Source organism: Periophthalmus magnuspinnatus, chromosome 7 (assembly GCF_009829125.3).
Source record: "Periophthalmus magnuspinnatus isolate fPerMag1 chromosome 7, fPerMag1.2.pri, whole genome shotgun sequence".
In the NCBI taxonomy this organism is placed as follows: domain Eukaryota; kingdom Metazoa; phylum Chordata; class Actinopteri; order Gobiiformes; family Gobiidae; genus Periophthalmus; species Periophthalmus magnuspinnatus.
In genome coordinates, this window is record NC_047132.1 from 1,868,985 (window position 1) to 1,885,998 (window position 17,014).

Below are 17,014 nucleotides of genomic sequence, written 5' to 3' on the forward strand. Positions count from 1 at the left end.
ACAGGTGTTGCAGATATGCAGATTTTAAAAAAATATTATAAACGGGGCTGCCTCTCTACAAATCTGACCTTATGACCAATCAGTTAATCAATATGACTTTACTTGTCCCCGAGGGGCAATTTAAGCACACTGAGCAGGAAAATACCATAATAAAAGCTAAAACAGAAGTCTCAGTGCAGCTCAACAGGTGGGGTCATAAGGGCACTTTGAGGTGAGTAGCAGCCCTCAGGACAAAATGTCACCTGCTCGTCTCTATGGAGAATCTCCACAGAGACAAGCAGATGGCAAACCCTACACCAGAAAAGTTACATAATGTATGTGTCATTACACCAGTTATTAATTGCGCAGCACTACCACATGCTAAGACATTAAAGGGCCCATATTACTTTTTCTGATCTATGTTATAATGTTGTTTCCTCATCAAAAACAGACCTGGAGTTGTGTTTTATTTCATTCAGATATGTTTAACACAAACCCCGCATGAGTTCTTTTCTCAAACAGAAAACACTCTTTTCCACCTGGTGATGTCATGCGGTACACCAACTGCTCCACTGTGTTTTTAAACTCCATACACCTTCACTGTAATCATAATTTCAGCTCTAGAATTGATTCAGCTCTGATCCTTACTGACATAAAGATAAAAGGTAGCTGTTAACTTAAACTACCTCTACACAACATCACAAGGTGAAACAGAGCATTTTGAGCTTTGGAGATGTAGACAGACTAACAATAAAGAGATACTCAAACATGCGTGAATAAAACAAAACAACTTTTTGATGAGGTAACATTATAACATGGCTTAAAGTTCACAACTGCCAATTTTGCTTAATATGGGATCTTTAAAAATGTTTTTTGTTGAGACACTGAAATTGGTTGAAACTTCAGATACAGGGCTAAATTTGAAAGCTCAAAGGCAGGTCTATAGCATCAGATTCAATGCATTGGCCCCATCCTTTGATATTAATAAGCCAGTCATTAGCAGGGACACAAACAGATCCTTCTCCACATATGCTGCCATGGTCACAAGAACCTAAGTCTACTTGAGAAAGTGTTAGAATGATGTGAGCACCCAGACAAAAAATAATTAATACACAGGAAGAACATGCAACTCTACATAGAAAAGCCATATTTGTATACCGACCTTTGCTTTCTTTGTGGTGGCACATTCATTTCAATGGAGAATTTGAGAAATGTTTTGCAGCTAAATTATGATATAAAGTAGGTTGATTTATGTAAAATGTTCAATATTCATGTAACCAACAATTCAACACTGCACCGGTTCCCTGGGAGGCTTTAAAACGGCTCTGTAATCTGTATAGAACTTATTTGCTGTCAAGATCGGCAGCCCCATGGAAAATAATACAACCCCAGTGAAAACAGCGGTGCCCACGGCAACTTCTAGAATAAGGTGAATACTGATACTATGCAGCTGATGTCATCAACACTCCCTTGGGGAGTGATGCAAACTTTAGATACTGCTCTGTCTGAATCTCAATTTAAACTTTAATCTGAGCTTTGTGTTAACACAATCTGACCAGAAGAACTGACTTAGTTAGAACTACAAGAGATGAGCTCCTATTGATCACAACAAATGTGTTGTTTAAATCCATTTTGTATTTTTTTTCTTGAGTGGTCACTGCTGAACATTCCACCATAGATACGTGTACAACCCTAATTCCAATGGAGTTGGGACGCTATGTAAAACTTAAAAAAAAATGAAGAATACAATGATCCTTTTCAACCTATATAGAGCTGAATAAACTACAAAGACATGATATTTAATGTTCAAACTGATAAACTTTATTGTTTTTATGCAAATTTATGCTGAAAACCAACATCGAGGGCCCCTGACCTTTGACCCCTCAGGTGGTACTGTATTAAAAACAGACATGAATGTGAAAAGGATGTTACCACATATTACTATTTAATGCAGCTCCTGAATTCCCAGGATACTAATTTGAGCAGGTATCGATACCAAAAAAAGTCACATTCATAGGATAGAAATGAGCCTTTCCTGAATGATCTTGAGCTGTAACAGAACAAATATAAGACAACATGAACTAGTATATGCCCATGGACGCAGATATAAGGCCACATGGGAATATAAAAGAAAGTACTACTATTTAGTGTTGAAAATCACTTTTCTAAATAGAAAGTATTTTTACTATCACTGCGGCATCGGAGTCAGTGTTGAGTATCAAGTATTGCTTAGTATCAAAATCGGGTTTCAAATGTTAGTATCATGAAACCCTAGAGGAAAATGGGACAATGGGACAATGGGGACAGACAATGGGAGAACATGCAAACTCCACACAAAGTCCCCACACTGTCCTCCTTGCTGTGAGGAGAGAGCGCTAGCTAACTACTTAACCACTATGAAGCTATTCTGCAGTCTGGAAATCTTTATCTCCTTTGTACTAGGGCTGAGCAGTTTGGAAAGAAAAAAAATCGAATTGTGATTTTTCTGACAAGTGTAGCGATTGCAATTAGATTTGCAATTTACAGAGTTCACATTTTAAACATGCCCCGGAGAATTGACAAAAAAGACAAATATGAACTAAGACAGGAGATTTTGTTGTTTGTGGATGAAATAACGGTATTAGAAAAATGGCAGCCTTTGCGATTTGCTAAGTGCGTTCATTCAAACTGTGATTTTGATTTGATTGCGATCACTCTTGCAGCCCTATCCTGTAATAAACCAGGCTAAAACTTTGTGATATTCATTCATATTGGACCATATTCAAATCTTCTGCTTAATGATGTGTTGATCTCTGGCTGTTCTTGAAGCTTTATCTGAGAATGCTGGTGCAGTTCCTCGCTAACTGTCTGAGAGTGGAGATCCCGTGATGTCATTTCTATAGGAGGCGGCCTGACGCGTGCTGACGGCTCCTCTTCCTCCACACACTTCCACACAAATTGAATCGAGTCTATTTTGGCTGCATTGTGTCCGCGTCTTCAGAGCTCGGTACAGTAAGCCCCATCTACACTTCCAGGATTAGATGATTCACAGCTTAAGCCATGTGTGGATGTGGAGCATGAAATGTGGCTGGGCGGTGGAGGGTTGTGTGGGGGAGTGCGGTGGGAGTGCGGTCTCTTTCTGCTTCGGAGGCACCATTGACTGTGTATATACATGGACATAGCTAACCTGCTAGCCTCCGCGTTCCAAATAGGAAGTGAACATGGGCACAAAGTGGATCTTTCAAGCTCTACAATGTAATCAATTGGGAAAACTGGCCCCTGCCCACCAACTGAGAGTGACTTTCACTTTCTAGAATTTGAAACCCACCAATAGCTTTTAGTTTTGTGTCTATATGACCATGCCACTGGTAGAGTGTCCATTTCCTATGTATCACTGTGGTTTGTGAGAGACTCACGGTGGTCAGATGTTGCAGATTACCATCAATGTGCCCCATGTATAAAATGAATGAATAACACACAAAATTGACTGTCTGAAAAAGCATTATATAAGACCAAGGCATTATTATGTTGTCACTGTGTCCCTGGACAAGACACTTCACCCACATTGCCCATATTAATCACACACACAGAAACTCTATAAAAGCTTCACCATGTCAATGCTTACTGAACAAAGGTTTATGTCAAAGAATGAAAAATGTCAAAAGATCCGTGATAGGCCAATTTCTAGTTTTTGCTTTTAATCATTTTATGATGTTTTGTCATCAGTAGCTTGTCAGGTAGGAGAAGGATGTTGGGGTCACTGGTAAAAAATAGGAGAGAACAATGGGTAACCCTGCATATCTAGTCACTCTATCCAAAGCTCAAACTGCACCTCTTGTCATTTTCTGGTGGTATTCCATGAAGGCCCTCCATGTTTTTAAGTCTATTCACCTTCAGAAGACTCATTCTCATATTTGCTGAAATGGTCTTTACTACACAGCAAGTGAGTGCGCACACATGGTCCCAATGTGTGTGGTGTCCATGTTGCACTGTGGAGAGCTGAGTTGTAGGCCTGTGCCCAGTGTGGGAGGGGCACGGAGCATCTTTACGTCAGCAGCATTATTCAGCACATTACAACATCAGCACCAGAGCTTCCTCTCATCTCCCGCGGCAACCGGCACCGCGCACACAGCCGCCGCACACGGATATCACATGTACACGCTCCACTGAGTATCCCGTAGTGTCAGGGGACCAGCCAGCCTCTGCAGTCTCATCTACAGCTTTAGAACAGCTCTGAGGCTGGTGGGACTGTTCAGTGTGGCATCATGACAGCTGGTCGGGTCTAAACGCTCTGAGCTCCAAAGACACAAACAGCACAAACAGGGACTTATGCTGCATTTATGTGGTTCTTAGGAACTCGGGAAAATGTTTTTCTGAGATGAAAAATGCACATGAACACGGCACAAGTCAGAAAAACAAGTCGGGAACTCGAATCAAAACGAGCTGCCTGATTCCCATACCTGATGTCACCTGCTTTGTGGAGACGTGGTATTGCATACATATTTAGATCACCATATTGCCTTTTATTGTTTTGAAAATGCTATATTCTCTGAAAAGAACATATTAACATATTTCATTAGTTTCACTTTTGTTTTTGACGCTTTTGAGTTTCCTCTCCCTTTGCTATCCGTGTCACTCCCCCTTCAGAGCACTATCACAACACAATCCACATACGTCCCACAAATTAAACTACTGCACATCACATCAGGTTTGCAAAGTTGTAGTTTGTTTTGTATCCTGCTTTTCTATATTTATGGAGAACTGCAATGTGGGAGCATGGGTTACATAGGCTTGTGGGCGGAAAGGCTCATACTGCTAACAGCACGTAGGGTTCAGGAGAGATCGCTAGATTACGCAAACATGCATGGGTGACATAAAACCTCTTCAGCCATGTTTTTGATGAGGAAACAACATTATAATATGGTGGAAAGCTCCAAAAAATTCAACAATAGTGTTTAATGAACACAGATGTAATGTTAACTAATAACATTTAGCCTTTGAGAAGGCTAACAACAACAAAAAGTTACTGGTTAGAATTGTGAAAGCTCAGAACTCAGAACTCTGAGTTCTGGAGGACAACATGAACACAGCATTAGCCTGAGCCTCCTGATGAATAAAGACATACCAGGGGACACAAATTGCTTCACACTCGTTTATATCAGTAGGAGTAACTATTTTTTCAAATCAAATGGTTTGTTTTAGCATTCTCAGGCCTAGAATAATAATGTTAAAAATCATTTGATAACTTATGAAAAGCAACTCCAGAGGAAACCCTAATAAGCTCTGTGCTTCTGCTTCCTACTTTAGAGCATTGTGGTTTCACTTTCTGTTATTGTACACTGAAAAACCAAAGTGCTCAAATCTAATGACTGAAACCAGAGAACACTCATCACTTTTGAGCAGTTTTAAATTTGAAAACAACTTTACAACCCCTGAAGCAGAGTAAGATATGCCAAAATGTCATTATAGAGAATGAGGCTGGAATTCCATTGGACCAAAGTCAAACTGATGACATCATCACTTACCAGTCCCATAATGTGCACTGCATAAATTTAAAATTATTTTTCATATATCTTAGCTTATAAAACATAAAATACCAAGGCTATGTAAACATTGTAAAAATGGTAAAAGTAATCCAGACCAATTTATACAAAATGTCATTGTTGCCATCATAGAGTGCAAAGTAGTTTAAATAATGCATTAAACAGTAGCTGAAAGTCAAAAGGAATATATGATTGGAAGCAGAGGTGAATAGTACTCAGTAGTGGATATGCATGATTACTTGGACTCATATAAGTTGAACTTAAGGTTAGCCTTTATTGTCACCATAGAGAAATTTGTCCACTGCATTTGACTCATCCTTCAATTCGCTGGGTCAAACCTGTCAGGAGCAGTAGGCGACATAGTGTGCCCAGGGACCCATGTCCAGATCTTGTGCTAGTCCTAGTCAGAACAACCTTAGCTGGTGGATTTGAACTATTGTGCATGTTTTGTCTTGATGGAGGTAACCCACAAAGGCACAGGGAAAACCCAGAACTTTCTTGTTAGGAAAGAGCACCACTCAGCATACTACCAAGAGTGAAACAAGACAACTTGGTGGGGATGATGGCCCAAATTGGCAGCCTCACTTCTGTCAGTCTGTCAGCTGTGGCTAGAATAGCACCATCAAGAGTGGAAAGAATGAATAATGACTATAGTCTAGCACTTTGATAGGCCTGTATGTGAGGGCCCATCTTTGTGAGGGCCCATCTATGTGAGGGCCCATCTATGTGAGGTCCACCTGCGCTCTCCTCCTACAGCAGCACAAACACAGCTGAGCAGAGGCTGATCTGTGTGTATCTGACACTAATCAAATAAACTGTCTGTCTGGGCCTGTATATGTGAGGCCGTCGATGTGTGAGGGCCTGTCTATGTGTGAGGACTCGTCTATGTGTGAGGGCCTTTCTATGTGTGAGGACTCGTCTATGTGTGAGGGCCTGTCTATGTGTGAGGGCCTGTCTATGTGTGAGGGCCTGTCTATGTGTGAGGGCCTGTCTATGTGTGAGGACTTGTCTATGTGTGAGGGCCTTTCTATGTGTGAGGACTCGTCTATGTGTGAGGACTCGTCTATGTGTGAGGACTCGTCTATGTGTGAGGGCCTGTCTATGTGTGAGGGCCTGTCTATGTGTGAGGACCAGTCTATGTTTGAGGACTCCTCTGTGTGTGAGGGCCTGTCTATGTGTGAGGGCCCATCAGTGTGTGAGGACCAGTCTATATGAGGCCGTCTATATTTGAGGACTGATCTATGTGTAAGGGCCTTCAGTGTGTCTCGTCAGTGTGCGAGGCCATGTCTATGTGAGGGCCTGTCTATGCGTGAGGGCCTCTATGTGAGGACCCGTCTCTGTTAGGGCCCATTTATGTGAGAGAGTATATCTATTTCTGTGTGAGGGCCCATCTGTGTGAGGGCCGGTCTATGTGAGTCTGCACTGAAACAGGATCATTGTATATGTAGCTCCTGTTTTTTAGCCATTGTACTTATTAATTTAAAGATGCACTATGTAACTTTTCTGGTGGAGGGTGAAATGTTCCACTGAATGACATGTGCATTATCTGTTGCATTTTCATGAGTTTTTGTTGTTAGCATGAAAAACATGCCTTAAAACTGAACAGGCTAGCCTCTCCACAGATCTGGCCTATAACTTGGCCTGGTGGCATCTTGTCTTCATGGAGATAGATACATTTAATGCCATGCTGTGGAACACTCAAGGCAAGGCAATAACATGGAAACAAGCAGGTGGTGGACCTCCTCTAGAAAAATTACGTAGTGCATCTCTTTTCGATATATTGTGATGGCATACGATATTATGAGAGTTCTGATGATACAATAGCATAATAGTTTGGTTATTGTCCCTAATGCGAGGGTGTGTCTATGCAAGGATGTTTCTATGAGAGGGCCCTTTGCTTGGGGCCCTTGGCCAGATCCCGGGGCTGCTGTGGTCAAGTGCCCTCAGTGAACCGCTGTGAGGAGTGAGTGGGTGGGTACAGGGGCGGGCTCTTACGATGTGTGGCACCTGATGGGCTGTCGCCAGCGGAGACGGATGCAGCAGAGAGGAGGGTTGCCATGGTGACGAGGAGCCAAAGTGAGTGATGCTTGGGTACCGCGACAACACTGCCAGCTGAGAGAGGGAGAGCTGTGAGAGAGAAGAGCAGAATTAGTCAACAATAGTCTGCAACAGTATACACTCCACTGAGGTCCTGCACAATAAAGACAGATTAAACAGTCAAGTCCATCACAGCACACACTATTCAATCTCTATATGGCTGTACCATGGCTGAGTGGTTAGCACAAGCTCCACGGGTCAAGTCCTTAACCACATGGGGCCTTTCTGAGTGTTTTCATGTTCTTCCTGGTTTATCCACGGTATTCTGTTTTTTCCTATGAACCTGAATATCCACACTTGTGTTGAGCTCTAAAATGAAACACCACTCCCTATGCCATCAACACTGTCGGCATGATACTAAAATTTGAAACTCATTTTCAATACTGAGGAATTGACTTGATACAAATGTTGATACCACAATAATAATACAAAACATTCTTTAAACAATAGAATGCCATTTTCAACATTAAATAATAGTACTTTCTTTTATGTTACCATGTCGTATTTGGTAACATCTGAGTATATCTGTGCAAGCCCACAATTGTCCAGGTAGGTTCCAAAGTGGTCCATGCTAGTCTATGTGTCTTATACTTGTTCTGATACAGCTCAAGATCATTCTAAAGCTATTCAAAGGTTCATTTCTATCCTGTGAATTTGACTTTTTTAGTATCAGTAACTTGTGTGCAATTTTTCATGTTTTTTTTTTTTTTTTTTTTTTTTTTTACAGTGTATGAATGTGCATTGTGTTCTGCGTCCTGATGAGAGTCACTTTATTTTTTATTAATTAATTAAACATGACAGAAATATAAGAACATGTTAATGCCTGTGTGAGAAAAGTGTATAAAGTGTGTGGTGAGGGGTTTTACAGCCTTAAAACATATAGAATAACTGTAAAAAAAAAAAAAATAAAGCTCACTACTTTGCGCATTTTGCCTGTTGCAGGTTATTTTTAGAACTTAACCCCTGCAATGAACGAGGGATCACCGTACTAGTATTATTTTCAAATAATCAGGTGTAAGTTAGCATGCTAGTTGATGTTAGCTTTACTGTCATGGCAAAGCTCTGCTCCGGTCTCTGAAAGTTTGAAAAGCTCTTATAAAGTTGTTGAATAATTAGAAAGCATTGAATTCATAGGCTACAAACGTTTAAAATGAACTAGTTCTGTTTACTGTCTGCGTAATCCCTCAGTCGTCCATGATCCATAGTAAAAGAAAAATTCATGAGCAGCAGAACATCTTCACTCGAAAACAATTTTTGTCCAGTTGACAGTTTGACAGTTCTGTTTACTGTTTTTAAGAGTAAAACTAAGGTGCAGAAACTTTGCATATAATGATGTTAACTTTGTTTTAGTGAAATGAGTAGTCTAACCTGTAACATGCACTTTAAATCCCTTTAGTGAGAAATGTAAAACTATGAACTAAAAAATCCACGGTCCCTGAGGTGTATCCAGGGCTGAACATGTGTGTCCCTGTGTGGTACATACAGTACATGTGTTTCTCCTCACGAGGACGGCTCATTATGGTGAAAACACAAGCCGCCCACACACTTACTGCAATATGAACCAGCTAAATGATGGAGGGATATGAGCAGTGAAGGACAAGGCAGGAGACTGAGGAGAAAAAGAGAGGGGGGCAGAGAGAGCAGAGAGAATCAGAAACAGAGAGGGTGAGATAGCAAGAGAGAAAGAGAGAAAACTGAGACAGAGAGGGAAAATAGAGAAAGGGTGAGAAAGACAGAGAGAAAGAGACATGGGGGATAGAGAGGGAGGGAGCTAGAGCGAGAAAGAGATGGGAGATAGAAAGAGGAAAGACAGAGAAGGAGAAAGAGGGAAACAGGGTAAGAGGGATGGGAGATATAGAGATGATAGAAAGAGAGTGGGAAAGAGATGGGAGAGGGAGAGAGAGCTAGAGAGAGTAAGAGAGATGGGAGATGGAAAAATAGAGAGTGGGGTAGGATAAAGAGAAAAAGATAGACATGGGTGATAGAGAAAGGGAGAAAGAAAAAAAGAAGGGAAAGGATGGAGAAAGAGGGAGAGAAAATGAAAAGGGGGGGGAGAGGATAATGAGAGGAGGGTAAGAGGAGAGAAAGAAAACTAAAATGAGCGAGAGTGAGGAGTGATAGATTGTGGAGGAGACAGACCAGGCTGAAGATCTGACAGGAGCAACCACAAGCTGACATACAAATTTCAAATATGAAGAAATCAGAAAAAGAACAGATATTTGGATGGGTTACTGTTGGAAAGCACTGGACAGATTCACAAATGCACAAAAATGTACAAGGAAAAGATGGTACAAGGGAGTTCAATGGGTCTCAGACAGTATTACAGAAGTGTTGATAGATTCAAGTCAAATTAAAGTTTTTTTCACTACTAAATGCTATTAAAACACCATATACACAGTTATCTATTCCTAGTCACATTTTATATTTTAGTGCAAATTAGGTACATTTGCAGCTTTCTGATCAAAAATGCCTAAATCTAAGTGTTTGATGCCTCGGTGGCCTCTGCAATTTCGAGTAGTTGGTGACATCACACAGGACTGCTCTGATTACAGCCAGGAATTTCTGATTACAGGGGCGGAGTTTGGAGTGTGGATACCAATCACACTGTTCCTTATACCCTCCACCCCTCACTCTCTTCTTTAGTCCTCCAGATCCCACCCAGTTTTGCAGCTCTATTTGAAATGTGGCTGTGGGCGGAGTTTGTGTTTCAGCCTTTCAACTTTTTTAAAACCATGATCTAATGTAATGAAAATTGTAAAAAAAAAAAAAAAAAAAATCCTTCTCTCATTATTCTGACATTTAGCAAACAGAAATAGTTCAACATTTGTGGATGATAAGTTTGGATATAATGTGAACACAACCAATTTGAACTATTCTAAAGGCCTTCTCAGCATCTGTTTGCCAGGTGAGCCAATTTTAGTGAAGCACACTGAGACAAGCTCATCTCGGTTCTCCATATTCATGTCATTACAGCTAACGTTGTAATTACCAGTGATTTGAATTAAAAATACACTTGCTCACAGTGTACATGTTCTGAGGCAAAGCAGTGGTTTGTCTGGCACAAAATGAACTGGTCTGTGCCAGTCTTGTCTGCCAAACAACCCCGGCTAAAGGGCAACCCCGCCGCACGCTAACACAACATGATAGCACAACAAGCTAGCATGGGGGCAGCGCAGTACGTCAAACAGAGTACAAATGTCGGCTAAATACCAGCGTGTTGTTAGCCTTCAGCACGGTCGATACTTGTGCACTGCCTCGGCTAAGCTAACAGGCTGGATTTACACAGAGCAGACACATCAGCTCACATAAAAGTACTTTTAAATAGAGCTGGGCAAAACGACTATTTTTATTTATTTATTCTTTCTCATATTGATCATAATTCTTTTTTCTGTTTGTTGGATGGACATGTGCCTAAAATGTTTCACAGTATGATATTGAATATATGCATCTCCATGGACACAAGCAGGTGACAACACCAGGACAGTTACAAGTCTCTGTAAAAATGCATGTTTTTCAAGATATTTTTAGCAATAAATAACACCTGTAACTGAATAAATGCAAAATATACAAGCTTAATGCCACATTTTGGGAATGTTCAATCAATGCAATAACATCTACATGAAGACAAACAGATGACGAACTGCCTACCAGAAAAGTTACATAGTGCACCTTTAATTTAAAAATAATCAAATCCTGCCAAAGTCTGAGCTCTGCTCCAAACCAGATGCTTTTACTGGGGATTGGAATATTATTGACAATTAGATAACTGAATATAAGGTAAATGTGTATTTTTATGAATGTCTTTTAATTTTAAAAGGGCATATACCCAATTTAAACTTGTTTTGCTTTAATACAGATATATAATATAAGCAGTTCTTGATTTTAAAATAAGTCCACGGTGCTTTCTGCATCTAATTATAAAGTGTGGATCAGGAAGTGTGTAATAGCATGCTAGCTGCGGTTAACATTAATGTTACGGCAAGACTCTTGTCTGACACTTTTGAAAAGTGCTTACAAACTCATCGTGGTGAATAATTAGGATGCTCGGAATGCATAAGTTACGTGAGGAATAACTCTGGACCACTGCAAACCTTTTACAATGAACTAGTTCGGTTTTCACATTTTTAAGAGGGTAAAAATCAGGTACAGCACCTGCAATTTTATTTTTATCTTAAAGATTTTCTTACCCGGTCTTTATTGAACAGGACATTTGGAGGAAGTTTTAACATCGCATTTGACCTCAGACTCAGTCTAACGTGAGTAACAGAGCTTCAGACAGAGCAGAGCCTGCACTTAGCATCACACTAATGTTGATGACATCAGCTCCAAAGTTTAAATGGGCTCAAGCTGTACCTGCTGCACATTGACAGGTATGAGGAGTGACTTTAGCTGGCTGGGCACACAAATGTCTGTGTGGTGTTCACAGGAGGACTGGAGCCAATGCCAGTGCCAGTGCCCGTGTGGTGGTGGCACGACTTCACTCCAGGATTTAGCCGCGCTCTGGACAATCCTCAAATGAACAAAATGTGTCAAAAGCAGCAGCCAAGATGCTAATGAATGTGCCTGTACATTCCACCAAAGCTTTTCCTCGGGGGATGCTCTATAAAAGACTCCTCTTGTTTTAACTGCAGAGGAGGAGGGGAGGGGGGAGAGGGGGGAGAGGAGGAAGAATAGCGACAGGAGAGAGAGGAGTAGGGAGAGGAGAGAGACAGGAGGAGGAGGAAGAGGACTGACAGGAGGAGAGGAGGGAGAGAAGGAGAGAAGGAGAGGAGGAGAGGAGGAGGGCACTGAAAGCCACAATGAGGTCTATACAAACTTACAGCAAATGTCACATCCAACAGGCCGATGTGTACTTTCACTTTGGGTGCTGAACTGTGTCTGGCGTGAATGCTAAGGCCCTTTGTTTTTCTACACTGACTTGTAGAGCTTTGAATCATTATGGTTTCCTCAACAACATGCCTGAAGTTGAGTTCACTGATGACTGTTATTATAATCACGCATATTTAGGCTATGTCTCTCTTGAGCTAAAAATGCTTTTATAAGACAGATTTGCGCGCACACACACACACAAACACACACACAGAAAACAAGGAAAGGTCCACCACCTTCTTGTCTCCACAGAGATGATATTGCTTTCCGGTCAATTCTATGGAGATGCGGCTCCACTGACAGTAAAAAAAAAAAAAAAAGAAGCTATTTATGAACAATAAAAACACATGTAATTGAATAAATCTAAGATAAACAAGATCAATGCCTCTTGAACATTTCAGGGAGAGCATTAACTTCATGGAGACTGGAGCAGGAAGTGAACCCTCAATCATCTTCATAAAACAATGACATGTGTTGATTGTATAGAATTGGCCTTTTGGTGTTCTGTGTGGATGGGACAGAGGGAGACACTTACCCCTGGGCCTGGAGGAGAGTCAGGAGGAGAGGCGTCCTGCACCAGCCTGCGTCCTGACAACACAAAAATGGTCAGTTTAACCACAGGATACCAAGTGAGGTGCAAAGAATGAGTGAACTCAGACCTCGCAGGGTCAAATTCGAATCTACAACTTTGCATCGTCTGATCGTATAGCCCCTGTCCTTAAACCAGCTTTCTTAGCATGGATAGACAAAAAACTGGAGAATGTTGAACTTCAACCTCAGCATACAGTTGAAACTAGATGTTTACATACACTACATATGCTTATTTTTCTCACTGCCTGACATGAAATCAGATTAAACTTTCCCTGTTTCAGGTCAATTAAGATTATCAAAATTATTTGTATCTGCTAAATGCCAGAATAAGGACAGAAGGATTTTTTAAGCCAATTTTTCATTACTTTCTTCAAAGTCAGAAGTTTACATACATTTCATTAGTATTTGGTACCATTGCCTTTAAACTGTATGACTTGTGTCAAATGTTTTGGATTTCCTCCCACAAGCTTCTCAAAATAGTTGTCAGGAATTTTGACCCATTCCTCCTGACAGAACTGGTGTAACTGAGCCAAGTTTGTAGGCCGGCTTGCTCACACAAGCTTTTTCAGACCTGCCCATAAATTTTCAACATGACTGAGATCAGGGCTTTGTGATGGCCACTCCAACACATTGACTTTGTTATTGTTAAGCCATTTTGTAACCAGTTTGGCAGTATGCTTCAGGTCATTGTTCATTTGGAAGACCTTTAACAAGCTTTAACTTCCTGGCTGATGTCTTGACACGTTGTTTCAGTATTTCCATATAATGTTCTTTCCTCATGATGCCATCTATTCTGTGAAGTGCACCAGTCCCTCCTGCAGCAAAACAAACCCACAACATGATGTTGCTTACCCCCGGATTTCACAGTTGGGATGGTGTTCTCAGGCTTGCAAGCTTCCGCCGTTTTCCTCCAAACGCAACAATGTTCATTATGGCCAAACAGTTCAATTTTAGTTTTTTTTTTTTTTTGGAGTAACCGCTCCTTCCTGGCAGAGTGGCCTTTCAACCCAGCACTCATTTCACTGTGGTTAATGACACTCTCTTACCAGCTTCAGCAGCATCTTCACAAGTTCTTTTGTTCTTGGGTTGATTTGCACATTTTAGACCAAAGCATGTTCATCTTTGGGAAACAGAGCCATTTGTGTCTCTAATTAACTCAAATGTTAATAGAAATAATAATAATGCAAATAGAAATAATTTTGGTAATCCTAACTGTCCTAAAACAGGAAAGGTTTAGTCTGATTTCATGTCAGACAGTGAGAAAAAAAGCATGTGTGTCTTTTTATAAAGTGTATGTAAACGTCAAGTTTCAACTGTACATGCCGTTGCATTGCTTTGATCCAATACGTAAACCTGAAAACTGCCAGAGCTTAAATCTGTTCATTTGTGCCGCAGAGAGCAAATAACATCTGAGTAATGTAGTTCATAGCATGAAAATTACATAAATGAGATGTTTTTGTTAGTAATCATCGCTGCAAGTGCTTTTAGTGCTTGTGCTATATTACTAGATGCACCTGAATACCTCGTAGTCCCCCCGTTCGTGTCCATTAGATTCTTTGTCCTGCTGTTGACTGGGACAAGAGTGGTCTGACAGGTTAAAAACGTCATCACAACAAAGAGCCGTGAAGTTGTCAGCCCCTTCTAAGGATAGCTACACATCACATAAACAAGCAGCAGGTTTTCTTTCGTTTGTACCAAAATGATAAGTGACACTGCCGAATATTAACCATTTCACCGATTGAGAAAATAAAATTGGAAAATTAAGTAAGTACAGAGCAGTGGGCGTATGCCGGTGGTAGTGACAACGGGATTGTTCAGCAATATGGCAACTTGAAAATAAATAATAAATACAGATTACTCAAACATGCACGAATCACTGCAAATGATGAGAGCAAACAACTATAACCTGGTTAAAAGCTCTGAAAAGTCCATTTTGCATAATAGGTCTGCTTTAAGCTGATTTGCAGTCAGCCAGCATCTCTAGGCAATGGAAAAATACAGTAACTGTGAGCAGACTGCAGTAAACGCAAGAAAACTCCAAATATTTACAGTGAAATCCATCCAAGTCCACCCAGCTGTCATGATGTCAGTTTTCCCTGTCCTCCCGTGCTCTCTCCCCCTCCCCTACCTGTGTGTCTGGAGCTGGGTGGAGTGCCTGACTCCTCCCGTGCACACCTGGGGTGCATCAGCCTAATCACCACCACCTGCTGCTGAGTACAAGAAGGCTTGGCAGTCTACACTCGGTGCCAGACCGTCCGCGTGTAAAACGTGAATGTTTCTTGCTAAGCTTTGTTATATGGTACTTTCCGGCAAATGCTCATTTGGATTTATGCACCCTCCAGATTCCTGCCTCTACTCGCCCAGCTCCTGCCGCCACGTTCCAGTCCCGGTATCGCTTCCAGCTCGTCTTGTCTCCTGCTCGTCTCGTCTCCTGCTCGTCTCGTCTCCTGCTCGTCTCGTCTCCTGCTCGTCTCGTCTCCTGTCCGGTCCTGGTCTCTGGTTTGTCACCCGCTCCCCGCTCTGGTCTTCGTCTGATCCGCCTGCCCTGGTACCGCACCTGCTTCCATCCCCGTCCTGGTCCTGTCCTGCCCGCCTCTACCTGCACCGCACCCGCCTGACCCGTCTCCCGCTCCCCGGTTCCTGTACCTGCTCTTGTGACCTGTTTAAAGACTGCATTTTCACCGCTGTAAATAAACACTGTTAAAACTGCTCTGGTCTGCATCCTTTGGTCCTATCCGCACCGTTACGACAGAACGGTCTGGCCACTATGGACCAAGCAGGCTCAGATCCGGACCAGACGCGCCGCCTCACGCACTCTCACCCCGAGGCGGTGCTGGGTCAGCATGAACAATCCATTCGGACTCTATTGGAGCTAAATCAGACATTGTCCCAGCAGGTGGCACAGCTTAACCACCAGGTGGCCGCGCTCCTCGTCACCCCGCCCGCTGCAGCCGGAGCGCCGCCACGCCTCCCGGAGCCGAGAGGCACGGATCCGGAGCCGTATGCTGGACAACCTCACCTCTGTCGCGGATTCCTGTTCCAGTGCGAGTTCATGTTCCAGCAATGCCCTTCTCGTTTCAGCTCGGGGGCCACCAAGATCCGATATATATGTGGATTACTCCGGGGCAGAGCTCTCCAGTGGGCAGAGGCGCGCCTAATGAAGACGTCTGTGGATAGCCTGGATTTTAATGAATTTGTGTCCACGTTTAAGCTGGTGTTTGACCACCCGCACTACCAGGACAATGCTGCCTCCCGGTTATTGACTCTCAGCCAGGGCTCCAGGACGGTAGCGGATTATTCCATTGAATTCTGGACACATGCGGCGGAGCTGGACTGGACGGACAGCGCGCTGCGGGCTGTGTTTGTGCGGGGCCTGAACGAGACTTTGAAAGATGAATTGGTTTCCCGGGACGAACCCCCCGACCTGCGGACCCTCATCTCCCTCACTCACCGTATAGACAACCGCCTACGGGCTCGTCGCCGAGAGAGACGCCGGTCACCGGTCCCGCCGGAGCCACGCGCTGCCCCGCCCCCGCCGGATGAGCCCATGCAACTCGACAGGACCCTTGTGTCGGCCGAGGAGCGTCAACGGAGGCGTCGTCTGGCCGGGGCTTGCCTCTACTGCGGTGAGCGCGGACATTATGTGGTCACTTGCCCAGTTCGGCCAAAAGGGGGGGCCCACCAGTAGCACTGGGAGTACTGGTGGGCGAGCAACACATCCTGGACTCTTCTAATAGACTGCGGCTCAGCGCCACCCTGTGCGTTCGCACAGAGACCTTATGCGTTTCCGCCCTTATCGACTCCGGGGCTGAGAGGGACTTTATTGATGCCCAAGTCGCGGAGCAGCTCGGGGTCTACCTGGAGCCCCTCGAACGCCCCTTAAATGCCCAGGGGCTCAATGGACGTTTTCTGGGGCACATCACTCACATCACAGAACCTGTCACCGTGATTCTGTC

At 42.9% G+C, this 17,014-nt stretch overlaps 1 protein-coding gene across 1 annotated transcript in view; it reads right to left on the reverse strand.

Annotated features, from left to right (window-relative positions):
- The window catches only part of LOC117373734 (nephrocystin-4-like), a 272,836-nt gene that overhangs the window by 149,112 nt on the left and 106,710 nt on the right, over positions 1-17,014 (reverse strand). Inside the window, exons 11-12 of the mRNA XM_055223162.1 lie at positions 13,003-13,055; positions 7,497-7,628 (exon numbers count right to left, since the gene is read on the reverse strand). Coding sequence (XP_055079137.1) covers positions 7,497-7,628; positions 13,003-13,055 — 185 coding nt within the window. The remainder of the gene's footprint in view (positions 1-7,496; positions 7,629-13,002; positions 13,056-17,014) is intronic.